This window comes from Aulostomus chinensis, chromosome 16 (assembly GCF_037954235.1).
Source record: "Aulostomus chinensis isolate RoL2024-O1b breed Wild chromosome 16, RoL_Achi_v1.0, whole genome shotgun sequence".
NCBI lineage: Eukaryota > Metazoa > Chordata > Actinopteri > Syngnathiformes > Aulostomidae > Aulostomus > Aulostomus chinensis.
Window position 1 is genome coordinate 17,909,031 of NC_141335.1, and position 26,243 is coordinate 17,935,273.

General features: G+C 43.0%; 1 protein-coding gene across 1 annotated transcript in view; it reads left to right on the plus strand.

Annotated features, from left to right (window-relative positions):
* Nucleotides 1–25,901, plus strand: part of LOC147247714 (uncharacterized) — a 60,295-nt gene extending 34,394 nt beyond the window's left edge. Inside the window, exon 3 of the mRNA XM_086181035.1 lies at nt 25,687–25,901. Coding sequence (XP_086037161.1) covers nt 25,687–25,865 — 179 coding nt within the window. The 3' untranslated portion in view covers nt 25,866–25,901. The remainder of the gene's footprint in view (nt 1–25,686) is intronic.
* Nucleotides 25,902–26,243: the final 342 nt, after the last annotated feature.

Consider the following 26,243-nt stretch of genomic DNA (forward strand, 5'->3'; position numbering starts at 1 on the left):
TTATTCCTGTCTCCTCCCTCCTGCTGAGCTGTTAGACATAGGGTGTCCGTTTCTTAGAAATCCTGTAGATCTTGAAGTGGAATTAATCCACTTAGCCTTGCGTCGGGAGAGAATTTTTGGACCACGGATCAATATTTTGTCATTGCCAGATGAATTTTTAATTGAGCTGTACCGCTTTTTTGTCTCACTCCATCAATTATCTCAACAACCTTCTCCGGCTTTAAATTGATAATGTCACACGCCGCAGATGTACTCTGAATTCCGCAGGATTGCAGGTGACTCATGTAGCAATCATTCTGTTGAAGTCAATGATTACATTTTAAATCATATACTAAGGTGGGACGGTGGTGCCATGGTTGGCACTGTCACCTCACAGCAAGAAGGTTCCGGGTTTGAGTCCTGGCTCCGGCACGGGATCTCTCTGTGTGGAGTTTGCATGTTCTCCCTGTGCCTGCGTGGGTTCTCTCTGGGTACTCTGGCTTCCTCCAACAGTCCAAAGACATGCTAATGGGGACTAGGCTGATTGATATTCTAAATTGACCGTAGGTATGAATGTGAGTGTGAATGGTTGCCTGTCTATATATGTTGGCCCTGCGATGGACTGGCGACCTGTCTAGGGTGTACCTTGCCTCTCGCCTGAAAGCCGCTGGGATAGGCTCCAGCCCCCCTGTGACCCTTAACAGGATAAACGTAAGAAAACGGATGGATGGATGGCTGGATAAATCATATTCTGTTAATGACATTCTGCTGTAACCTCTATCACTGTTCCTTTACAAAATGAAGGAGACTATATCAATATAAAGTCTTTCCACAGCATTAATGTGCAGGTACATTTACTACTGTACAATAACAGAGACTATACATCCCAATATACTGCAACTAACATATCTCAATATCTGCACTGTCAAGATCATGTTTGATGCAGCATCCCTCATCACAGATGTAGAAGCAAAATGGCCCGGCTCTGTGCATGACTCACTGATCTATCATGAATGTACCCTGAGCAACAGGTTTGCACATGGTAGGTAAAGCTTTGGTCAAATATCCCTTGTCTCTGTATTTTAACACAGAGAAAATATATCCACTATGTAATTACAGGAGACTTTGATGGCTACCTGCTGGGTGACAGAGGGTACCCATGCCCGCCCTCACTATTGACCCCTTACCCTGACTTGGAGTCATGCCCCTAACAGTGGTTAAATGCGTCCACTGTCGGACTAGAGCATGGGTTGAAATGACAATAGGCGTGCCAAAAGCCCAGTTCCAGTGCCTGCATTAACTCAGGGTAACCCCAGAGAGGGCTTGGGACATCATAGTGGCATGTGTTGTTCTCCATAATATTGCCGCAACACCCTTCCCTCAAGGAAGACCGTCCCTTCAATGTTACAGATGACCTGGATGGAAGAACTGTCTGGCACATACTGTGTAACACTCACTTTAAACCCACTTGTCATATTTCACTTGTTCTTTATTTCCAATGAAACAAATGCCACAGTCAGTATTTGTAGGCCCATCTCTCTCTCTCTCTCTCTTTCTCTCTCTCTCTCTCTCTCTCTATATATATATGTATGTATGTATGTATGTATGTATGTATGTATGGCCCTTCAGCAGGAAGAAAGGTGGTGGCAGTGGCCCTTCACCTGTTTTTCAGGCCTCTGGCTCCTTTCTGTTGGCTGAGTAGAACTCACTGTTTATTGACTAAACTGGACACAGACATTGAAATGGCCTCTGAATGATACATAATCAGTAACTTTGTTTAATATGTCAAATATGGTGACATATGGGTTATGCCTAACCTCTTTGAATTGTTTTTATATTCATTTTCAGTTCCTGCCAAGTGTGTTTTATGCCTGTGAGACTGCAAACAAAGACAATAAAATTTTATTCAATACCTGAACATCACTGCTTTCACCTGTAATATTAGACAGTGTGGTTAAATGTTACGTGAATATGCATTCACTTGGGCAGCAATTGTTGCTTTTGCAGCTGTGTTGCTTTTCTTTCTAAATATGTAGTAAAACAGATGCAAGCGCTCGTACTTCCAACTCACGTAGAGTGAAAAATGTTGAGCATTATTTTTTCTGGTTGCTTTAGTGACTCGTAGTGCTCCATTGATGATGGCCTTTTATTGTTCTCATGTATGCGCTTAACACAGGGTGTTCAGTGTTGATTGAACTCATGCAGTTCAGATGTTCTAGAACCAAAAACTCAGTTTCTCATCTTGGGGTAAGTCAACTTAGAGCTCAGGGTTAAACTTAGATTTTGAACCTGCTTTCTGGAATGGACCCCAGGAGTTTGTCCACCTCAGCTTGCTAGGCTTTGCTGATGGCTGCAGTGCTGACTCTTGCATTTGGTTTATCTGCCAGTCAGGATCCCCACGAACCCTCCGGTCGATGTCACCAACACTGTTAGACTAATTGTCCATCATTGCACGAGCAATCATTGCAAGACTGTGGTCAGCTATGTCTGGTCAACTCAAGCACAAATTCAATTACACACAACTCAGTTAAAATCAGTTTCCCCTGTGTGGGATTAATAAAGTATTATACGTAGTAATTCATTCCTTTAACACAATTCCAACCTGTATGCAACAATTTCAAAATAACAAATGCACAACAACCCAAAGTACATGCAAACAACTAAGTTTCCCAAAACCATTTCAATTGAGAAACGGGGCTGGCTTGTTGGGACAATTCTATTTGTACTCTTTTACCACATAAGAGCGACAAAATGATACACTTTTGTTCATATATACCCACTATTCAGCATGATAGTGCTTCATCTTTCACAACTACAAATCAATAGAAGTAGTAAAAGTGTCAACCCTGCTTGAAAGTAAGATGGAAATGTTACATTTTAACATGAATTGATGATGAAATTGTCAGGGTTTATGGGAAAACAGGACCCGAGTGCAGGCAGCAGTCACGGGAGGTTCAACCAAAGTATTTATTTCAAAAAATACTTTGAGACTGCGAGACGAGTGGGTTAGCGAGGTATGTTGAGACTAAACCCAGGGTTTTCAATGTCACAAAGGTGACTCTCATTTAAACTGGTTAGATCACCATGGTAACTGATGCAGCAAACTTAACCTGGTCCTGAACAGGTTATGTACCGAGTTTCAGCTTAAATCGGCTATAAAAAGCCCTGCCTTTCACTAACCACCTCTTTTGAAAATGGCATCACCATTTTTAAATAATCTGGTGGACCTCGGTGCAATTATTGAACAAGGTTCTCTTCGAGGGAGAGAGTATTCAGAGACCGCAGTGATCTGCTATCTTTTCCTGACATCATTCTCTATGAACGTTATTCTCACCTGGGGGAGTATGTTATTTATGCAAACTGCTGGAGCCATATGTGAGTAACTCCAAAAAAAGGAGCCATGCACTCACAGTAGCCCAAACTGTGTGCATATCTTTGCATTTTTTTGGCTCGGGAACCTACGTGCATTCAGTTGGTGATGCAGGAAATCCAAGCAAGAATACTGTATGCCGAGCCATTTGCAGTTGTACTTACTTTTACTAAACTTCTGAATATCTTTGTAGTGTTCCCTGGCCATTTGTCCACAATGGCTATAAAAGAGGCCTTCTATAAAATTGCAGGTAACATACATTTATAGTTCACTATATTAATAATCAATATGATGAAGACATGCATGTGAAATATAATATATAAATTTAATTCCTTCATAGGATTCCCTAGGGTGATACAGTAGGTGCAATTGAGTGCACCCACATTCCCATTAGTGGAGCCTTAGGGGAACATGAGAGTGACTTTGTTAACATAAAGTCCTTCCATAATATCAATGTTCAGGTAAACTACGTGGTGCTCATTTTTGTAAGGTGATTGGTGTCACATAGTATGCAGGTACACTAAATCTTTTTATTAGTTTTGCACATTAAACTTTGCACAGTTGTATATATTATATATAATTACACACACACACACACACACACACACACACACACACACACACACACACACACATATCATGATCCCTTTAAAAGACTTAACTGGTACCTTTTCCTTGTTTTAGTACTTTCATTGTGAAATTAACCTCAATACCTTTGCAGATGACTTGTGACCACCAAAGTGTTAAGGTCAAATGACCTGGCTCAGTTCACGACTCCCACATTTTCCAGGAGTCATCACTGGGTCATTGATTTGAGCAAGGTATGGCAAATATATACAATTAATACTCTTGCTTGTGTAATTGTGGCACTGATCAAGTAATTTCCCCATCATAGTACAGGGTACTATGATGGGTTTCTGCTGGGGGACAGAGGATACCTTTATATGAGGTTCTTGATGAGCCCCTATCCTGACCCACAGATACCACCAGAGAGGCACTTTAATGTGACCCTCAGCAAATGCCGGGTTAGGATTGAGATGACCTTTGGGATCATCATGTCACGTCTGAGGGTATATGGAGAGAGATTTGTGTCAGTATTATACAAAAAGAAAAAACTGAGAGCAGAAAAAAAATTGAGAGCAAAAACTTAGGTTTTGAGAGAGAGAGATACAGTAAAGGACCTGAGAGCAAAGGAAAATTATTTCAGAGGAAAGACAGCTAGCAAGCCATACTTTTGAATTTGTGAACAATATATTTTTAATCATATTCATTTTTACTTTTTGTAGATTTAATAAACTTTTTTGATCGCCTTGTCAATAGTTGCTATTATCTGTAAATACTGTGGCCTATGTTCTATGTGTGTAGCATGAAGGATCTACAACTTTCATTTAATTTTGCAACCCTGCTTTACAAAGAAAAGTTAATGAGTTGAACCTTGAAAAAAGAATACACCGATCACAGGATGCGTTTTAGTTGATATGCCTTTGCTGGGAAAAGGAGTCATAATTATACAATGTCTTACCGTTATTATTATTCGTCTCCAGGTTACAGAGTAAAGGTCTACTATTGGAATATACCCTTTTGTGTGGACATTGAATCACTTTACATGGTGTCAGAAGCGCTTAATGGACACATCGTTTCAGAAAGATGGCCAAGTTTAACTCTCCGGATAGTTTTGCGTTTGATCGCCCAAATGAATGGGGAGACTGGAAGCACGTGTTTCCAACACTACCGTATGGCAACAAAACTAAACAGAGAGGATGGAGAAGTTCAGGTCAGTTCCCTGATATATGCTATGGCCCCAGAGGCTTGAAAACATTTTCAAATCATTTGTGTTAGCTGGGGATGATCAAAAGAAGTTCAACGTTGTGTTAGGAAAATACGACATACACATACACAGCGAGTTATAACACCAAGCAAAGAGGCGTAGCCATTCTGATTCACAAAAACGTCAGGTTCACTTGTAAAAACACCATTGTAGACCCGGAAGGTAGGTGTGTAATAGTCATCATATCCACACACAACACAGAGGTATGCATGGCCAGTATATATGGTCCAAATGTTGATGACCCCTCCTTCTTCCATAGCTTCTTCACTGCACTCTCAGCCCACTCAGACACAGCACTCATAGTGGGAGGGGACTTCAACCTGGTATTGAACCCACAAGTGGACAGAATCAGTAGAGCAGCTAGTCAGCGCAACTGCCAATCATCCAACATAATAAAGCAGTACATGAGTGATTTTGGTCTTTGCGATGCTTGGCGCTCACGCCACCCCATGCTTAAGGAATACACCTACGACTCGCCAGTGCACCACTCCTACTCTCTTTTGGACCACTTTTTAATTAGCAACTCAATTGTGAAGGATGTCTTTCACACCAAGCTTCACCCTATTGCCATTAGCGACCACGCACCAGTCACTCTGACACTCACAAAAAAAACTAGAACACCGCTTTCTAAACAATGGAGATTTAATACATCCTTGCTCAAGGACCCCAATTTTATTAAATTCTTTAAGGAGGAATGGACAATATTCTGTGAGATAAATGACCAGCCTGATGTCTCAGCTTGTGTGCTATGGCAGGCGGCAAAAGCAGTCATGCGAGGCAAAATAATATCTTACTCTTCATATAAGAAAAAACAGGAGAAAGCTCTCGAAACAGAATTAAATGAAAAAATTAAAGCCTTGGAGACGACATATGCCGCCTCCCAAGAGGAACACCTACTGAGAGAATTAAGGGAATTAAAACTAAAACTAAATAATTTACTCGACATCAAAACACAATTTCACCTGCAGAGACTACGCTTGGAGAACTGTGAACATAACAATAAATCCAGCAGATTTTTAGCGAACCAACTAAAACGGAACAAAGAAAGAGCAACAATATCCTCCATTAAGGACTACAATGGGGAAACAACCTGTGACCCAGAAGAAATCAATTACATTTTTAGGGAATTCTATAAAAAACTTTACTCATCTGAGATTAACCCATCCAAACCTTGCATTGAAAACTTTCTAAGCACAATTGACTTGCCAAAATTAAATCAAGACCAAATAATGGCTCTGGAGTCACCTATTTCTATCGAGGAACTTCAAGAAGCCCTTAAAAATATGCCAAACAAGAAAGCCCCGGGACCAGATGGCTTTCCTGCAGAATTCTACAAAGAGTTTTGGCCTGAGCTTGCACCAATATTTTACAAAATGTTCACTGAAATACAGGAAACCTCGACCATGCCACCCGACATGAACCGTGCGATTATAAGCCTTCTCCTTAAACCGGACAAAGACCCAGCACTTCCATCAAGCTATTGTCCAATATCACTTAGAAATGCAGATATTAAAGTCATCTGCACGGCGCTAGCTAGAAGGCTTGAAAAAGTAACACCTCACATAATACATCCTGACCAGACCGGGTTTATTAAAGGACGGCACTCTACCAACAACACACGTAGACTTATCAACCTGATAGACTACTGTAACAATCAGAGCAAGGATGCCATAATTGTCTCCCTAGATGCAGAAAAAGCATTTGACAGGGTAAATTGGAACTTTCTCCTCACCACATTACAAAAGTTTGGGTTTGGAGATAACTTTGTGAACTGGATCAAAATATTTTACCGCGCTCCCAGTGCTTGTGTCAGAACAAATGATCAAACTTCTCCAAGCTTCTCTCTCCATAGAGGAACCAGACAGGGTTGTCCACTTTCCCCTTCCCTTTTTGCTATATTCATAGAGCCACTCGCAGCTGCAGTCCGGCAAAACAACAACTTCAAGGGAATTGACACTACAAATGTGAACCATAAGATAAGCCTTTATGCTGATGATGTATTACTTTTCCTACGGAATGCACAATCATCTCTCCCTGAAACGATAGCACTCATTGACAAATTCTCAACTATTTCTGACTACTCAATTAATTGGAGCAAGTCAACTGCTCTTCCCATCAACTCAGGTTTCCAGAGTACGCTCGCTGTACCACTACGGCCAGGAAACATTAAATACCTGGGCATCAACATCTCTGCCAAATTGTCTGACTTGACACGGCTAAATCATACCGCCCTAATCAAAGAAATAGAGGACGACCTCACCCGGTGGCGCACACTACCCGTATCACTTATGGGAAGAATAGCAACAGTGAAAATGATGATCTTGCCAAAAATCAACTATGTTTTCTCGATGGTTCCGACCCAACCTCCCGGGACTTGGTTCAAAACACTCGACTCTAACATCTCAAAATTTCTCTGGAAAGCTAAGCCACCACGTATAAGCTTAAAGACTTTACAAAAGAGTAAAGACTATGGTGGCTTGGAACTACCAAATTTTTATAATTACTACTTGGCCAATAGATTGCAATACATACTAAAATGGTGAAAGCCAAACTCATTAGACCAAGCATGGCGCGATATTGAACAAACATTGTGCAAAGAAATCCAAATCTCTGATCTCCCTTTTATCAGCCCTGTTATCAAGCATCACAGCTGCTTTAAGTACATTAGCATCAGCAACACCCTCATAGCCTGGTGGGAATTTCTCAAAAGCAATTGGCTCTCGAACACCCCTTGCAAGCTCACACCTATCTGGAACAATCCTGACATCCTGCAAAATAAAAAAACAATACATTTTGCTGCATGGGCCAATAAAGGGATTAAAAATCTAGAGCATATCTTCCAAGACAAAGAATTCATAGAATTTAACCAAATTACAGCAAATTATGGTATGAACAAAAACAAATTTCTGGAATATCTTCAGCTCAAATCTATAATACAGGCACGGTTTGACCCTACCCAGTTAGATTTAGAGCTTCCACCTAGAATAACAGATTTTTTAAAAATTTCACCCCCTAAGCTACTGTCTAAAATTAACTCAATAGTTTCAACAACAGAACTTATAATCTCTATTCCTTCATCCAAATGGGAGAAAGATCTGTCGATCAACCCACACCCTAACTTTTGGATAGAAATCTGCTCCAACACATTTAGAATGATTTGCAGTAGTAACCTACAATTAATAAATTACAAGGTTCTCTACAGAACACACTACACAGGACAAAGGATGTTCCAGATGGGCCTCACACAAACAAACATTTGTCCATATTGTGCGACTGGCTCACCAGACTGCTATCTGCATGCTATATGGCTTTGTACACCTGTTAACAATTTTTGGCAGAGGGTTTGTAAAGACCTATCACGGTGGTTAGGGTACCCCATCTCCATCTCCCCCTCACTTTGTCTGCTAGGTGACCTCACTAATGTTAATATGGAAGTAAACAAATCCTGCATGCTTCTCACTGCTCTAAGCATCGCAAAGAAGGCCATCCTGATGAATTGGAAATCCAAGAACAACCTAAGCATTACTCAATATAGAAACCTTTTATTAGACCACATTTCCATGGAGAGAATGTCTGCTTGGGAGGAAAGTCGATCATCAGAGTTCGAACAAATCTGGTCCCCGATAATTAAATCCATCACATAGTTTTGATTAGGGGGGGCTGGGCTTCGTGGCTCTGGCCCCGGGGTGGGTGGCTATGGACGCTGGCTGCCTTGGGTGTCCGGTGGCTCGCTGGGCTGGTGGGCCTGGGGTTACTGCCTTCTGGGGCGGCTTTGGGTCTCGCCTGTTGAGGGACGACGTGGGGGGCGTGGGGGCGGCTTCCCCTATCATGGTGGCACCCTATGGGATTGGGGATTGGGGGTTGGGGGTCCTTGGGCTGGGTCGGGGCCTCCACCCGGCATGGAGGGGTTGGGGGCCCTGTGCTCTGCTACCGGGGATTCGCGCCGGTCCCCCAGTGGGGTCCTGCAGTGGGGGGCTGTGGTCACCCGGTCCCCGGGCTCCGGCGGGGCGTGCTGGGGCCTGCCATGGCGGCTGGGGCATATTTGCCCCCGGACGATGGGAGGAGGGTGGGGAAGGAAGGTTAGGTGGGGTTAGAGAGGGAGGGGGGTCAGGGGGAGGGGGGTCGGGAGGGAGGGAAGGAGGTAGGTAGGGGCTGGAGAGTGAGGTAGAGGTGGACTGCTTGGCGCCTGGGACTTGCTGACCTGGGGCCCTGCCGCTCCCCCGGGGGGGTCGCACCCACATTTGGGAGGGGTTTGCTAACCTTGGCCCACCCTCAGGCGGGCTGGGCCCTGGCGCGGTGTCCTGGACAGCCGCCACTCCGGACAAAGGGAGGATGCTTGGGGACGTCTGAAGGATGGGGGCTGTCCTCCTTGATGCTGATCGAACTGGGGGCCCTGACCACGGGCTGCTGGCTGGGGGTTCCGCTGTGCACTGGGGGCCTGGGCCCTCCCTGCCCTCCGACTGCAAGGTGGTGGGCCCTCTGCCCGGATCTCCGGACAGTGCCCCTTGGTGCTCCAATCTGACCCCTGGACCAGGGAGGCTAGATTCCCTGTCGGCTGGTTGCAGTGGTGACGGGGTGGTCAGCGGGGCCAGTCTGGAAGCTGACCCCCTGCAGGTCTGGCCCATTCCTCAGCCCCTCTCATATCCTCTCTGTCCCATCACATCACATCTTATGTATCACTAGGCCTTGAGGGGCTGGACCCCCCCAATTTTAATCACATCGTAGACATTTAGGGCTTGGGGGAGTGCATGAGGATGTACTGGGAGACTCTGCCGTCTGCAACCGGTGGGGCTCCCATGCCCTGGGTGCCTCCGCCAATTTTAACCACATTCTAGTCATCCACATCATCACATCTACATTCCCATGCACAACACGCACCCTGCACCATGTTGGGATGGGGGGGCAGCTGGGGCAGGGAGTGGGTCCAGTGCTGCCTCCTTTGCTAACTGCACCATTGCGGGCCTGGGGGCCTGGGCGGGGCTTTTGGGGGGGGCGGGCATGGTCCTCTTCCCGGCATGATGGTTGGGCTGGGGTTGGTCACGAGCCCTGCTGTTGTACGGTGGATCGCTCGCTGGCGGTTTCACTAAGTCTGAGGTGCCCTGGACCGTATCAGCATCTATGGAGTACTCAGCCCCTGTATGGAGGAAGATGAGAGTATGATTGTTTTGTCCGGGGGTGGCGGTCCTGGGCGTGCGTGCCTTCGGCTCACCCCGGCGGGTGGGCTGGACCTTTCTGGGGAGTGGGGGGTTGCGGCTGGCTGGCTGGTGGTGCCCTATAGCCTGAAGCTATAGACTCACCCCCTCCCCCCAGAGCAGGAGGGGGTGAACAGGGGATGAGTAGAGGGGATGGGGATCGAGGGTTGGGGGGGGGGGTAGCTCTGTTCGGGGGCAGTGGGCCTGGTCGTTGTGGTGGGCTGTGGCTGCCCCGCCTGGGTGTGGGGTGTGGGTGGGTGTCGGCCTCGCCGCTGGCGGACCCCTTGGGGGGCTCTGGTTGGGTCTCGGGCTGGGGGGCCCTGTGCCCCTGGGCTCTGCTCATGCTGTTTGGGGGGAGTGGGGGTCATCTCTGCCTCGTCTCTCTGTGGGTTGCTTCCGGGTGGGGGTTGCTGCTCCTATGCTTTCCTATGGGTCCTGGCATGGGTTGGGCATGTGGCTGTTTCATGGGGGAGGGGTGGCCTGGGGCTCCCCGTGTCCTGGGGGTTTCAGGGTGCTCTGGTGACCTGGTCCTGACCTACCTGCCATCCTGGACTGGGGGTGCGATGTCCTGGCCCCCCACATCAGCTACAGCCAGCTACGCACAGCATCCAAGATAAACCGTAGCACATACACATACACGTACACACGCTTATACACACATACACGCATGGAGCGCACAACTGACCCATAAACACACACTCAGACATTTATCTTAAAATTATATTAAACCAAATGGTAAGCCTGCACCGGAAATTCTGCAACCATTGTTTTTTTTCTTTCTTTCTTTTTCTTTTATTGTTGTTACTTTTTCTTTGTTTGTTTATTTGTTTTTTTGTTTATTTTTTGTCTTTGTTTGTTTTTGTGTTTTTCTTGTTGTTGTTTTCTGCTATTGCTGTTGTTGTTTTTTTGTCTCCCCCCTCCCCCTTGTCTTCACTGTCCTGTCCCTGTTCTCTCTTCCTGTCCACTCCTGAGCCTCAGTCCGGTAGCTTCATCAATGAACCAACACCATTCCTAATAAAGTTAAACATAAATGGCAATAGGAGGAGTTTATCAGATTCCTCCTATGCAGAATAAAACTGCTTGAGTACAACAAGGCAGCAGGAACACTGATGCTGCTTGCCTCAGCTACTGAACAGGACAGGTAAAAAAAAAAAAGAAAAAAGAAAGGAAAATACGACAGGTACTTTTTCACCAAATGGAATGTCATCCACAAGCGCACCTGTTTCCACCAGAGAGTATAGTGGCCCAGTGAGAAAGCTGAAATGTTTATCAGAGCTCTTTATGATTTATCAGAACACTGGGACTTTGGAGCAATAAGAGATGAGCACATACGTGACCGCATAGTTGTGGGCATTTTGGACAAAGAGCTGTCGTGCAAACTACAGCTAGAGGCAGCCCTTACTTTAACCCGAACTATTCAGACCGTTTGCCAGTCCGAGGAGGTGATTTCACAAGTGCTCCAGCAGCAAGGGGAGACATGCACAGCTGTGCAGGAGGTCACTCACGGTAAATCTGCATACAGAGGAAAACCACGTTGGAAATATAAAAGAAGTGGTGGAGAACAAGGAGGACCAAAATGTGGCAGGTGTGAATATGCAGCACAAAGACCAAGAAAAGTGCCCAGCCCTGGGAGAGAAAATGTCACACTAAATCAATAAGAGAAGTGACAGAGACAACCGTACAAACACCATACTTCCTAAGTTCAGTCACAAACACAGACAGAGCTAATGGTCAGTGGACTGCACAGATGGCCATTGGAGAAACACCTGTTCAATTCAAAATTGATACTGGGGCAGATCTAAATATAATGGAGGAAAAGACATTCAAAAAACCCTAAGCAAACACTGATCCAGTTGAATATCCCACCAATGAGCAGTCCCGGTGGTCAGTTAGTTTGTTTGGGAAAGTTTCAAGCCCATGCACAGCACAAAGAAACATTGCTCATTCCCAGTGTATGTCATCTGCAGCCTAACAGCAAATAATCTGCTCGGCAGTGACACAGCATGCGCAATGGGGCTAGTTAAGCACATTGAAGAAGTGTACAGTGCATTTGGGGAGCATGGCACTCTCAAGACTGACCCAGTGAAAATACACTTAAAGGAAAATACTGAGCCATATGCAGTGCACACAGCTCGCAGGGTCCCTTTGCCTCTCATACAGAAAGTGAAAGAGGAATTACTGCGTATGGAGCGAAATAGAGTCATTTAAAAGGTGACAGAGTCTGCAGACTGGTGTGCACCGATGGTGCCAGTTCCAAGAAAGAACGGCAAAGTCCGCCTCTGCGTAGACTTGAAAAGGTTAAATGAGTCTGCAAGGAGAGAGAGGAATGTCCCCCCCAACTGCTGAGGACATAACTGCAAAGCTGAGTGGCGCTACAATGTTCACGTCACTGGACGCTGCCTCAGAGTTTTGGCAGATACCTCTACACCCCGAAAGCAGCAAGTTAACCACCTTCATAAACAATGTTCCCTCTAATTTTTCATGTGTCTGGGCATACACACAAGCTCCCTGAGCACACTGAGGATCAATGTGAGCAACATCAGTTCTTCACGCTGTGGCCACACACCTGTTCAACACCTGGGAGGACAGCAAGGTACATGAATTATTAAAAGAATCAAATTACAGCAGCAATTTCTATTAGTTTACTTTTAATATTTTCGGGGGTTTACAAATCACCCGTCACTGTCTCTTATCTCTGCCGCACTGGTGTTAGCTAGCTAACCCTCACGGTGCCAAGGCACGTATGGGCAGGGCACATACGCAAGCACTGTCAATGCTATCATTGGCTGGACACCTGTCACTCACCGAGTCTAGGCACTGCATAGATTTTGTTGTGCGCTGAGAATGTGTGAGCAGTGCGCGACTGCGCAAGTGCGCAGCTTTGAGGGAACATTGTTCATAACACCGTTTGGGAGACACTCTTTCAAGCAGTTCCTATTCAGCATTACAAGTGCTCCAGAAATCTTTCAGTGGAAAATGGCTGAAACTCTGAATGACCTTGATGGAGTAGCCATTTTTATGGATGACATTTTGGTGTATGGAAACACACCAGAATAGCATGACCAGTATCTGAGCTATGAGAGAGGATTGAGTCAACTGGCTTAAAGTTGAACAGAGAAAAGTGTGTGTTCAGGCAGAACCAACTCCCTCCCTGGGCCAGTTGACTGACAAGACAGGTGTGAAACCCAATCCTGATAAAGTCAAAGCCATCAGACAGCTACCGTCTCCACAGAATGTGACAGAGCTGAAACGTGTCCTAGGCCTGGGAAAATATATCCCAAACCTGTCAACAGTGGGGAAGCCACTGTACTAACTGCATGGACAGGGGACCAGCGCCATGGCCCAGCACCTCAAAGACATTCGGTCTACTGCTCTAGTTCTGAAATTCTAAACGACCTACTGCTGTGATGGCTGACGCGAGCAGCTATGGCATCGGCACCATACTGTTGCAGCAGCATGACAGGGACTGGAAACTAGTTGCCTATTGTTCACGTTGTCTGTCTGAGGCCGAAACCAGATACGCTGAGATTGAAAAGGAGTGCTTGGCAAGTGTCTGGGCATGTGAAAAGTTTGAGAAGTACCTTGTGGGCCTTGAGAACTTTAGGCTGATCACAGACCACAAGCTCTTAGTGCCACTGATGAACAAAAAGGATCTGGACAATGTCCCAATACAGTGCCAGATACTTTTAATAAGATTAATGAGATTCAAGCCAACTGCTGAAAATGCACCAGGCAAGACCTTGACTGTAGCACTCTGTCATGTAGTCCACTACAGTGCATGACAGAGGTGCCTGACACTCACTCAGATGTGGCATGTTACATTGCAGCCGTTGTCAATAACATGCCATGAGTGTGGTGATCTGGCATCTCATCTGAAATCAAACAGAAAGTTCTGTCCTGTAAGGTTTGCCGCGAGATGAGACACACAGCGAAAAGAGCCCCTCATCTCAACCCCCCTACCTGACAGGCCCTGGAAAAGAATTGCTATTGACCTGTGTGATCAGAACAAGCACATCTACCTCGTCATGTCAGACTACTTCTCCAGGTTCCTTGAAATACTCCACATGACTACAACCACTGCCTTGCAGGTGGTGCTAAAGCTAAAAGCAGTCTTTGCCAGATTTGGTTGCTGATCAGGTCTTGAGTGACAATGGACCCCAATTTGCATGTGAGGAGTTCCAAGAGTTCGCTAGAGAGTACAACTTTCAGCACGTAACATCAAGTTCCCATAATCCACAAGGAAATGGACATGCAGAGAGAGGAGACAAATCGCAAAGACGATTCTTCAACAGAGAGAGTCTCTACTCACTCTCAAGTGCTACCGCTCTACACCATGCTCCACTACGGGAGTGAGCCCAGCTGAACTGCTTATGGTCCGGAAGATTAAGACAACACGTCCATCATTTAAGAGAAACCTTCTTCCATGTTGGCCTAACCTGAAAACTGTCAAGGACAAGGATGCTAAGGAGAAGGGGAAACAAGCTTTCTACTTCAACCTTTGACATGGAGCAAAGCCCCTGTCATTACTGAAGTCTGGTGACCCCCTCCTTGTGAAGTTGGACCACCAGCACGCCTGGGGAACACCTGCTGTCATCACGAGATACAGTTCTACTCCACGGTCCTATGTCATCGAAACAGAACGGGGGTGACACTGAGGCGCAACCGTCATCACCTGCAACATGTCCCTGTTCCAGCTCGAGATACACCAGCTGTAGCACCTGATAGACTGCATCATGAAGCTGCTCTGGCAGAGCCAGACCCAGAAATTCTCTTTGACACTGCCTCACCAACACCCAATCCACCTCCCACAAAAGATGGACTGTATACAAAGTCTGGCAGGCTGTCAAAGCCTGTAAACAGGTTGGTTCTGTGAGTACAAGACTGAAAAAAAGAGGGAACGCACTCTCTTGAAGTTATTGTTGCAATGTTTTGCTATTTTATTTTTGTTGTTCTGGGGAGAAGAGTGTTGATTGAATATTGGTGATATTATTTTGATTGAACCGCTAAAGATTGGGAGAAGTGCACCTGCTTTATTATTTTGTTTTGTTTACAAAAAAAGTTATATATATCACTGATTCTTGGGAATTTGGATAAAACAGGTCTTATTTTTGAAAATAAAAAGTTAGTTAAATTACAAAATCTGAGGGCATATCATTATAGACCAAGGTCTTGGTTGTTCAGCAATGTACAGCTGATGGGGATGCAACCTCCCCATTTTATATTTTTTTCATAAAATAGGTGTTTTTCCAGTTATTACTTTGAGAAAGGAGTGCATCATATGGCTGCATGTCAGCTTCAGTAATGATACAGTGCTTAGTGCTGCAGAGGCTTTTGCCAACCATCTCATGAAAGATATTCCCACTCACAATGTCATTCCCCCGCATTACAAGGCTGTCTGCAGTCCTTTTCACAGTTCCTCCAATGCCGTCTGGGGCTCCCTTCCCATGTGAGGTGGGGAAGAAGTTCCAGGTTGTTCTCTTGAAACCTAGAGTTGGAGGGACACTGCAGAGGAGAGAAAAGTTCTTCTTGTTCTTATATCGCTTACGGGGTCCATCTGACCAAAAGTGAATAGTATCAACTTTTGGAAACTTTAAACGATTATCTGTCAGGACTGGTTCCATGTGAGCCCAAATGGCAGACGCATCTTGACGCTTGGATTCTGATATTGTGCAAAAGCCTGTCTTCTGTTCTTTTGTATAGTACATGCCAGTGTGCAGGTTGAGCTGTGGGAGATTCTGACCAAAATGATATGACTGTATCTCAGAACTATACTTGCATTTCCATGCCTAGGAAAAGTCCCCATGTACAATTGCTGTGCTATCATTGCACTTCTCGATCATGCTCCTGTACTCTCTGGTCTGGGTCTGAACTGAGCACATGTGTGTTGTTGTTTCTGTCTTCAGTTTGTCTTCATATCGTTAGATAAGCTCTCCCAACGTGCCACTGTGCATCACAAGTCTTGTGTTGAAGTGGAGCCCATCTGCTGTTTGATCCTGAACTCGTTCCCATTGCTGCCATTCAACATTGGTCTGGTCTTGCTGTGGTGTGAGAAGTGTATGTTTGTGGAGACACCGGGTGCTGGAGCGCAGAAGACATGCCTTGCTTATCTGTGAACAGCAGACAAGTTCAAAACTAGCCTCCAGTTTGCTAGACTTTACAACGCCATTTTCTCTTAGGACTTCAAGCATCAGCTTAGCATTTTCGTGGTACTGACATTGGCATGTCTTACGATCTGACGGTCTTGGTGCTGTGACATAGAATGGACACAAGGCACAGAAGGATGAATAACTGACCTTCACTCTTGGTTCCTTCTTGGTGAACTCCTTGTGGAGGTTCAATACCGTATCAGTCAGAACATTCTCTGATGCTTTATTTTCTTGTGTGTGATTGTGTCCTGTTTGTCAGTTGTCACTCGTGCTGCATTATGGTAGAAATCCTGAACCTTCTGAGTCATTGTTTGAATGTACACAGTTTTTTTTGTCAGTAAGCCTCCTCTTCCGCAATGTGTTATATGTTATGCCAAATTGCCTTGTCTGGTGAATTAGCCGGTATTTTTTCAGAACCTTGCCTGACAGAGTCAAGTTCTTGTTCTTGTGGGCAGACTTGTTTTGTTTCAATTCATGAATGAGTGTGTTGTGGAACAGTAGAGTTTTCTTGATGGAGGGGTTTTTGAGTTAGCTTCCCTGCAGCAGCTGTTCTGTTTTTTTTCTTGGTGATTCTTGTGTTTTTTTATTCCTAGCTTTTTCTCGTACCCAACGCTTTTTCATTTTGTTCATTTCCTTTGTTATTTCTTGAAGTTTATTTCTCATAGGTTTCATCTCTCTAGAGTATCTTGCTCTTGTTTTCTGTCTTTCCCTTTCGCCTGCTGTAGCCTGCCTACTCCAAGCTGGCTCGTGTATGGCCTGATCCACTGGACTGTCTTGGGGAGTTTCTGGGTGATTTAAGCCCTTTCTCTTACATTCTCTTGATACTTGTTGTCTACGTTTCCGAGCCTTTCTCTGACTTTTCTTTTCCCTTTCATTCAAGTCATTGACATTTTTTGTCTTCCCTTCATCCACGCTCTTCTTCCATCTTTGCCTTCCTCCACCCTCTTCTTCCATCTTTGCCTTTCTGTTCTGAGGTATTCCTCCTTTAATTCTGCCTCACTGTGTATTTTTGCTCTCCGCTTCTTTTGATATTTCCTGTTTCTTCTCCTTCTCTCCTCCACAGATAGCTTCTGCCGAGCCATAACTTCCTAAAATATAAAAAATATACTATGTAGTATATATATAATACTGTATATGTATACTATGTACTACTGTATGTAGCTAGGTAGTAGGTGCACTATGTGCATCCCAACTGACGTAAGCCAAATGAACATAGCGTGATGGTGAATTGAGAGATATATATAGGGGAATTACATAAATAAAAATATAAAAGAGGTCAAACAACATTACAGGTCATATTGGTAGTTATTGTAATCTATAATTATATTCTAGCCTCCATTGAGGACCATTTGGAGGTTTCTGTCACCACTGTCAGAATGTACGTCACCACCGTCAGACAGAAAATCTGACGGTGGTGACAAAAACCTACTTTTTCACATGATATGCATGACTTGTTCACATTAGCCATCTTGTTTCCCCTCTGTTGCTAGCTACTTCAGACCTTTTCTTAAAAGTATACATTTATATCAAAATCAAATCCAATATTTTTTATACGAAAAAGACGGTGTTGACATGTTATGGTTGTGACAGTAGAAGTGTCCAAAAATATGATCAATTTTAAGAGAAATTAGCAAACTTACAGGAGCTTGAGTGATATTGCATCATGCAGTAGAGCTGAAAGTTTGAAAATGGGATCCTCAGGAATGTGGTTGACCTTGTTGTTGCCTGATTCTAATGCTTTTTTATAAATATCAGACGGTGGTGACGAATATGTGGGACACATTTTGAGCAACCACAAAATAATAGTAAATATTGTTCAAAATTCACTGTTTGTAGTTTTTAATACATATTACAATGTACTCTTTCATGTGGTAAAGATATTATTCAAATCAATTATTACTTTCTCTTTTTTTAATCAAGTTGAAATGATTATCTCCTATCTGAGGACAACTGGTTTTGTAGGCAATGGGCCCGCATATAATCATTAAATTAATAAAAAATAAAAAATAAACCTATAAAGAACATCACATATGTGCAAAGGACCCCCTGATTATAACCTTGATTCTTTTTATTCATGAAAATGTTATTAATGTCCAACAGAATTAACACTTTTCTGAGTGGGACATGTTTTTTCTAAAATCTCAAGAATCAGTGATATGCTATATGTGTGTATGTGTGCCTTTAAGAGAGTTGACATCACAGCCGTTAAGGAGGTTTTTCAGCGGAGTCACATGCTGCGATCTTACTGTTATTATTATCCGTCTCCAGGTTACAGAGTAAAGTTCTACTATTGGAATATACCCTTTTGTATGGACATTGAATCCCTTAACAAAAACCATGACAGAAATTCTCAAGTCACTGATCCAATTTACATTCCAACATGAATCTATTGTCCCCAAACCGTGATTTGTAGCTGAAACAAGGAGAATGCTGTGGCATTAGTGTCTCCCTGTAAGATAATGTTTCCATTAGCAACAATATAAAGAGGTTATTTTAACATGCCAGTCCTTCAAAGAATCTGGTGAGTGGAATACAGCTGCTGCCATTTAATTTAAGATGATAACTCACTGCTTTGTTATTTTGGTCTTGTCTTGTGGTGCATACACATTGCCCCATCAATAATACCAGTTACAGTGTGTGTGTGTGTGTGTGTGTGTGTGTGTGTGCGCCTCCGCTAGTATGCTCTCACTGTGTGTGTGTGTGTGTGTGTGTGCATCGTAGAACAATGCACTTGCAGCTTCACCCTGCAATGCAGCAATGTTGAACTCCTGCTTCTGTCAGTGTGCCAGTGTACTCGTCTGTCCCAGTTCCATCGTGACCTGTGTGTGCTGATGAGTCCCTGTGTCAGCCTCTCCACCTGCCTCTGTCCCTACAACATCTAATAGCACGAGTCTCCCTTCACACTCCTCATGAGTTATTGCTGCCCTCCTAAAAAAAAAAAGGTCTCAGTCTTATCTCATGTATAATCATCAAGAAAGTTTGCTTCTGTAGGATTACTGTATGGCCATCCAAATTTTAAGCATTCTATTAAGGTTAGAATGAAAGACTGACCTCCATGATAAGAGATTATATCCGATACTATATTCTTATTATCTTGAAAAGGAAAAAAATCATGTCTATTACAGTTTCAAATCAATGAAATAAATCTTCTTACTAGTCTGAGGGTTGGGGGTGAAATGAGGATGGGGTCAGGGAAATTAAACCTTAAAGGGTCATCAATTTAACAAATCAATAAGTGCGTAACTTTATGTTTTCAGTAAAGTTTGACTCTATATTTATTGTTTTCACTAAAGAAAGAATGTTCTTTTGAGTGTCGCTTAAACTTAAATACAGCAGCAGTTACAAAGAGGAGTATCTTATTTAACTAGAAAGATTGATAACATTATAAATGTGAATGAAACATGGATTTACTTGGTATGATAATAATTATTTTTCTTGGGTTTATTGTCATATTTTCACTGTCCTTTTTCAGTTCATTAGTAGTTGAATCTCTTCCACCATACTTTTTAGTGCTCTTAAGTGGACAGGAGAAATGTCTAAGCACTGTCTTATTTTACACTAGCAGTCATTAATAGCTTGAAATATGTACCCCGTATCTGGATGAAGTATTACACCAAGATTTATTTCTGCGTGACTGACGAGCGCACTCGCCTCTTGTCTTTTTAATGCATTTTTAAATATATACTGTTTGTTGATGATGAGCCCTATCAAATGAGAATTGTGATGGATGATAAAGTTTGTCTTAACAGTTTCTCATGTGAATAACATGGACAAAATTGATAGGACATATTTGTGTGCTATGGAATTATGTCACAATAAAACTCGATGATATTGCCATTGTCAAAATAAAACTTCCAAATTTATGAGAATGGTTTTAGGAGAATTATAATCCGAAGGTACCAGTAGTAGGCTATAGTACACATTGCACTGGCAGCTGTCCATATTGAAGTAGTTTAAATTGCTGTAGACCAAAAAAGACACAATATACCCCATTCCCATACGTATATCAACACATGAGAAAGATTGAGCTTGCAGAGCATGCAACATTCTAGCATTTGATAAGCAGCTGAAGTTCGTGACATGCTTGGTGCACATGGTGATGCTGTGAGAATAAGAGCTCCATAAGATAAGCCCTGTGAGAACACAAAAATCCTATGTTTTCATATTACGAGGGCTTTATTACATCCTTTTTTCATACTACATGTAAATATTTTTGTAATTGTCAAATATAAATATTAATGTTTATTGTTCTGTTTTTCTTATTTCATAGTTTTTTCTTTTTAATTTATATTATCTTTTATTCTTCTCTCACTAAGTGCTGCTGAAACTATTCAAATTTTGCCAGTGTGGGATAAATAACGTATAGTTTGTTTTTTTAATTGTAAAACAGTGAGGACATGGCCATTCAGTTCAGTTAAGTGTCCTCTGCTTCCTATCCATCTTCACATCCAACTGCTACTTCAGCTGTTCACTGTCTGTGAGGTGCTCTTACCCACCACATTGGCATATGTCACGCTCCCCTACTGATCCTTTCATATTAATGAAACAGAGTCTTGACCTCACATGTTAAAGTGCAGGTCCTGTTCATTCACATTAACATATCGAAATCAAGGTAAAGAAAGGGCAGATAGTGATGCTCACAAGAGTGCTCAATTTCATGTTGATTGGATATACAAAAAAGTGCTTGGGTTCATGCATGGCATGGTTTCATCTGTGTGAAATTTTCAAAGTGCATGCAGATGAACCCAGAGTTCTCAGATTGCCTTGTTTTAGAATGAAATCCACACCAGTCTTTGTACATGAGGCCATTCAGAGAGTAAGAAACTGAAACTGCTCTCTCTCATCCTCTCTTTGTTCTGAATGAGCAGTCACAAGTGAGCAATGAGCGGTGAGGCAAGTTAAATGCAGGCATACATCCTGCACATTAGTCGCTCACATCACTGACTCACACACACGCACTCTTCTCTGCCTCATTGACCATGCTTGTTCTTACATAATGATCTACTGAGCCATCAGCAATGGCTTGCTGACATGACCCTATCATGATGACACAGACCAAGACTCTCTTCCTTTGTAATGATGTGATTATTGATTTCCATCAGGTTAGTGTCCACACTGGGCTCCAATCATCCTGGATTGTGAGAATCATTTTGCCAGATGTTGCTGATTTAACAGTCTATTCTCCTGAAAATTGTGCTTTCAAAATTTCATTCATGTTTTGTATCCTGAATACTTGATGGTGGGATGTAAATTACTGACATCACTTTTTTTTTATATACCAGACAAGACATGGTGTACATTAGCCCATCATGTTTTCTCAGCTTGCACTGAGTGATGATGCAGGACAGCTTAGGGAAGGTTAACAACAGTTTGTCAGTAAATATGAGACATGCACACTGATAAACTGTACAGTCATGGAAAAAATGTTTGTCAGGCCCTCTGAAAATTAAGAGGTGACCTTCTTATAGCTTCACACAGAGGTCTCACCTCTGTACTTGTACTTTAGGACCTCAGTGCTGCATTTGACACCATCGACCACAGCATCCTGCTACAGAGACTAGACCATGAAACTGGGATTAAAGGACCTGCCCTTAAATGGTTTAAGTCATACTTATCTGACAGGTTTCAATTTGTTAATGTTAATAACGACCATTCAGAGTATAGCAGTTACGTATGGTGTACCACAGGGTTCAGTTTTAGGACCAACTCTCTTCATTCTTTATGTGCTTCCATTAGGTGACATAATCTGGAAGCACTCAATCAACTTTCACTGTTATGCAGATGATACGTAACTCTACTTGTTGATGGAACCAGATGACAGAAGCCAGTTTACTAATCTGCAAGACTGCCTGAAAAACATTAAATCCTGGATGTCTTCTAACTTCTTACAACTGAATTCAGATAAAACTGAGGTCATCATGTTTGGACGTAAACACCTCAGGGACACGCTCTCTAATCGGATCGCTCCTCTATATGGCATCACCCTGACCCCGTGTACAACTGCAAGGAACCGTGGAGTCATTTTTGGCCAGGACCTTTCCTTCAGCTCCCACATAAAACATGTGACTACGACCGCCTTCTTCCACCTGCGCAGTATCACTAAGATTATCTTTCCCAGAGTGATGCTGAGAAACTGGTGCATGCATTTATCACTTCTAGGCTGGACTACTAAACTGGCCAGCTCTCCCTGCCTCCCTTGCCTATCAGAAGCTTCCTTCTTCAGCTACTCTTAACATTTCCATGTTTCCCACATTCTGTGTTATAAACTGTTTTCTTGTCTGTAACAACATCTACTGCACGTCTGTCCATCCTGGGTGAGGGATCCCTCCTCTGTTGCTCACCCTGAGGTTTCTCAGATTTTTCCCTGTTAAGAGGGTTTTCTATGGGGGTTTTCCTCAGTTGATGTGAGGGTGTAAGGGCAGAGGATGTTGTTATGATGCCATGTAAAGCCCTTTGAGACAAACTGCTTGTAAAAATAGGCTATACAAATAAAATTGCCTTGCCATCAGGCATCCCCTTTACACCTTCTAGTTACTAGTGAATTTGCTATGTAACAGAAAATATCACATGCCACCATTAGGTTCTGCCTATGGCATGATTTAGTCATCTCCTGTCACCAGAACGTCACTTGCTCTTACCATCACCTAAGAGAAGTTTTTGTTGTAGGTTACTTGCGGTGTACTGAAATACTTCAGGGGCTGTGTCACCCTCATTGGCCCTGTGTATTGATACAAAACACCATGTGTGTTTATTGCTGTGAACTTAGAGTCATCATACAGTGCAAACTGCCTCAATCTAGGTAACCCTAATTCTAGGATTAACCCTACTAAACCTGGGTCCACTGTTATAGTCCCCCAAATTCTAACTGTTCCGGTAGTTTTATTATGGGGAAAATAAGACTCAGAGGAGTGCACAGATGCAATGATGCTTACCTTTACAACCTGACCAATTCAGTCTCTGAGTATTTTTGTACATATTTGCTGTAACCAGGATTGAAAGTAGGCTGGTCCAGTACTGCATTACACCAAAAGATTCAGTGGTGGTATGCAGCACCATTAAGAGGGGAAAGGAACTACCTGTCAAAACAGATAATCAGAACCAATCATGGTTGCACTTTTATTGAGAAAACACTCCCCCTGTTCTGATTAGTTTATACATCTGACCTAGCATCCAATCTCTAGTCTAGGCCAGAGTCAAAATCAAGCATTCCATCATTCTGAGTGTTATCACATAAATGACTGACTTGCACCAATGTCTTTTATGTACATTCACCAAAACCTGCTTTCTGTATGAATCCATTTTCTCTTCCTGGGTATACATATGGTGCAGATTGAGATATAGTTCCTCCTCTTTCTCACCATCCCCCACCATGTGCTCCCTCTGTCTCGACTGGGTTGTCCAGCACTGTTAAATTTTCTGGTTGAGTGCCTCTCTTGCAGAAATTGTTGCACACCTCAGGCATCTCTGAACTGGCATCCAGCAGGACTGTGATTTCTTCCACATCTGTAACTTCCTTCAATTGCTGGTTGATGGTCTGATGCCCTCTACTATACTTTATAAATGGGTCACCTCACCACACCATGCTCACTTCATGTCAGCCTTTTAAAATTCTAACTGCAATTGCCCTCACCAACATTAGTTTGCCATCTGCTCAACAAACGCCATTGAGTGTGGTTCCTGTTAAACCCATAAACCTGTCTGACATTTCATAAAACCCTGATATAAAGAGTATTAAGCCTGAAACCAAACCATCCAGTAAACAGATGAATTATGAAATGCCACAGCACTGCACAGATTTTCCTCCACATGGACTCTGGAGGATAGCACGCTATTATGATTTTATTAAAAACAAACCAGAAGTCCACAAACTCAACATACTGCTGTCAGTTGTCCAATTCTTGGTCAAAGTTATTAATTTTGCTATGGGTAACTATTCGATGAGACTGCATGAGTATACCCTCTTTGCAAGTGCAACCTTGCCAAAATCTCCAAAATTATTAAGTTGATAATAATCAACTTAAAATATTTGCTTTATTGCAACACAGGTTAAGCCTCATTACTCTTTAGTAAAGCACATATATCTGCACATTTAGCACATCTAGTATATCCTATTAAAGAACTTAATCATCAGTGGCAGACTTCTGATTTTGCCTGTTATTGTACTTGACCCTTAATGTTATTTTAATCAGTTCTAATGTATAACTCCCCCCTTTTTTTTTTTTACTAATTTCATTGCCATTCTTTACATTAAGATTTTTGAAAAAAAACATTGATAAATGTAAAAAAAAGAACAAAAGGAAATCCAAGAGCTCAGTCCGTCATTTTTCATTTTTTTGTGTTGCCATCAAAGGATCATGAGAGATAATTTAGCGATGCACACAAATTCTGGTTTTAATGAGTCATGTAGTAGCCATAACTTCTGTTGTTGCTATTGTTTGATAGAGAAGAATGATTCAGTCAGCATCATGAGGATGATCCTGAGGTGATTCTAAGATGAAAAGATTTGTTTGAAATGCATTCCCATTCTCTACATGAAAATCAACAAGTTATAATGCTGTTTGGTTTGAAAAAAGATGGTGTGGCTCAATTACTTTTTAGTTATCTCACAAAACATATCTGATGAGAATTTGCTTTCAAAGATTTATTACAAAAATAATAAAACAATGAAAAAAGACACCAGAAAGATTTTTTTTAGAGGATGGGGTTATGGCGTTGGTTTGAAATCTATTTTTTTTGGAATTGAATGTTCATGATACTTCTCTCCTACTTTCTTATAAGGCACCTTCATATTTGACAGAGCTCATAGTCCCTTATTACCCAGCTAGAACTCTTCGCTCCCAGGATGCAGGGTTACTTGTGGTACCTAGAGTTTCAAGCCAGAGCCTTCAGCTATCAAGCTCCTCTTCTGTGGACTTGTCTCCCAGTTTCGGTCCGGGATGCAGACACCCTCTCTATCTTTAAGAGCAGATTTAAGACCTTCCTTTTTGATCAAGCTTATAGTGGGGCTGCTTAGGCTAGTCCTTAGATATGCTGCTATAGGATTAGACTGCTGGGGGATCTCCCATGGTGCACTGGGCTTCTTCCTTCTCCTCTCTGTCCTCTCTGTCCTCCTATATGTGTCATATATAAATCATACTCATATGTGTTACTAACTCATCTTCTTTTCCACAGCCTTTGGGCTCCCTGCATCCCAGATCCCGAGTGGAGAAGTCTACAGACCTGAAGAGGCTCAAGCTGCCACCTGTAGCCCCACCTGCTCACGTCCCTGTCTGTCCATCAGTCTCTTCCCTTTCTCTCTCTCTTTATCTCTGTCCCTGTCTTTCCTTCTATGTATCTGTCTTTCTCCATGATCTGTCTTTGTCTCTGCCCCTCTCTCCTGCTCTCTTTCCCCCCAACCAGTCAAAGCAGAAGGCCGTCCCCATTGAGCCTGGATCTGCTCGACGTTCCTGCCTGTTAAAAGGAAGGTTTTCGTTGCCGCTGTTGCCTGATGTGCTTGCTGATGGAGAATTATTTGGTGTAAATCCATTGAAGGAGTGTGGTACTAGACCTGCTCTACCTGTAAAGTGTCATGAGATAACTTTTTTTTTTATTTGGGGCTATATAAATAAAATTGACTTGACGACTTATAACTCTGAATCCATGATTGTGATCACCAAAATTTTGTGTGAATATCTAATTTGTCCAAAAAAAAATGTGATCGTAGACAAAAATACATCAGTAATTTGAGG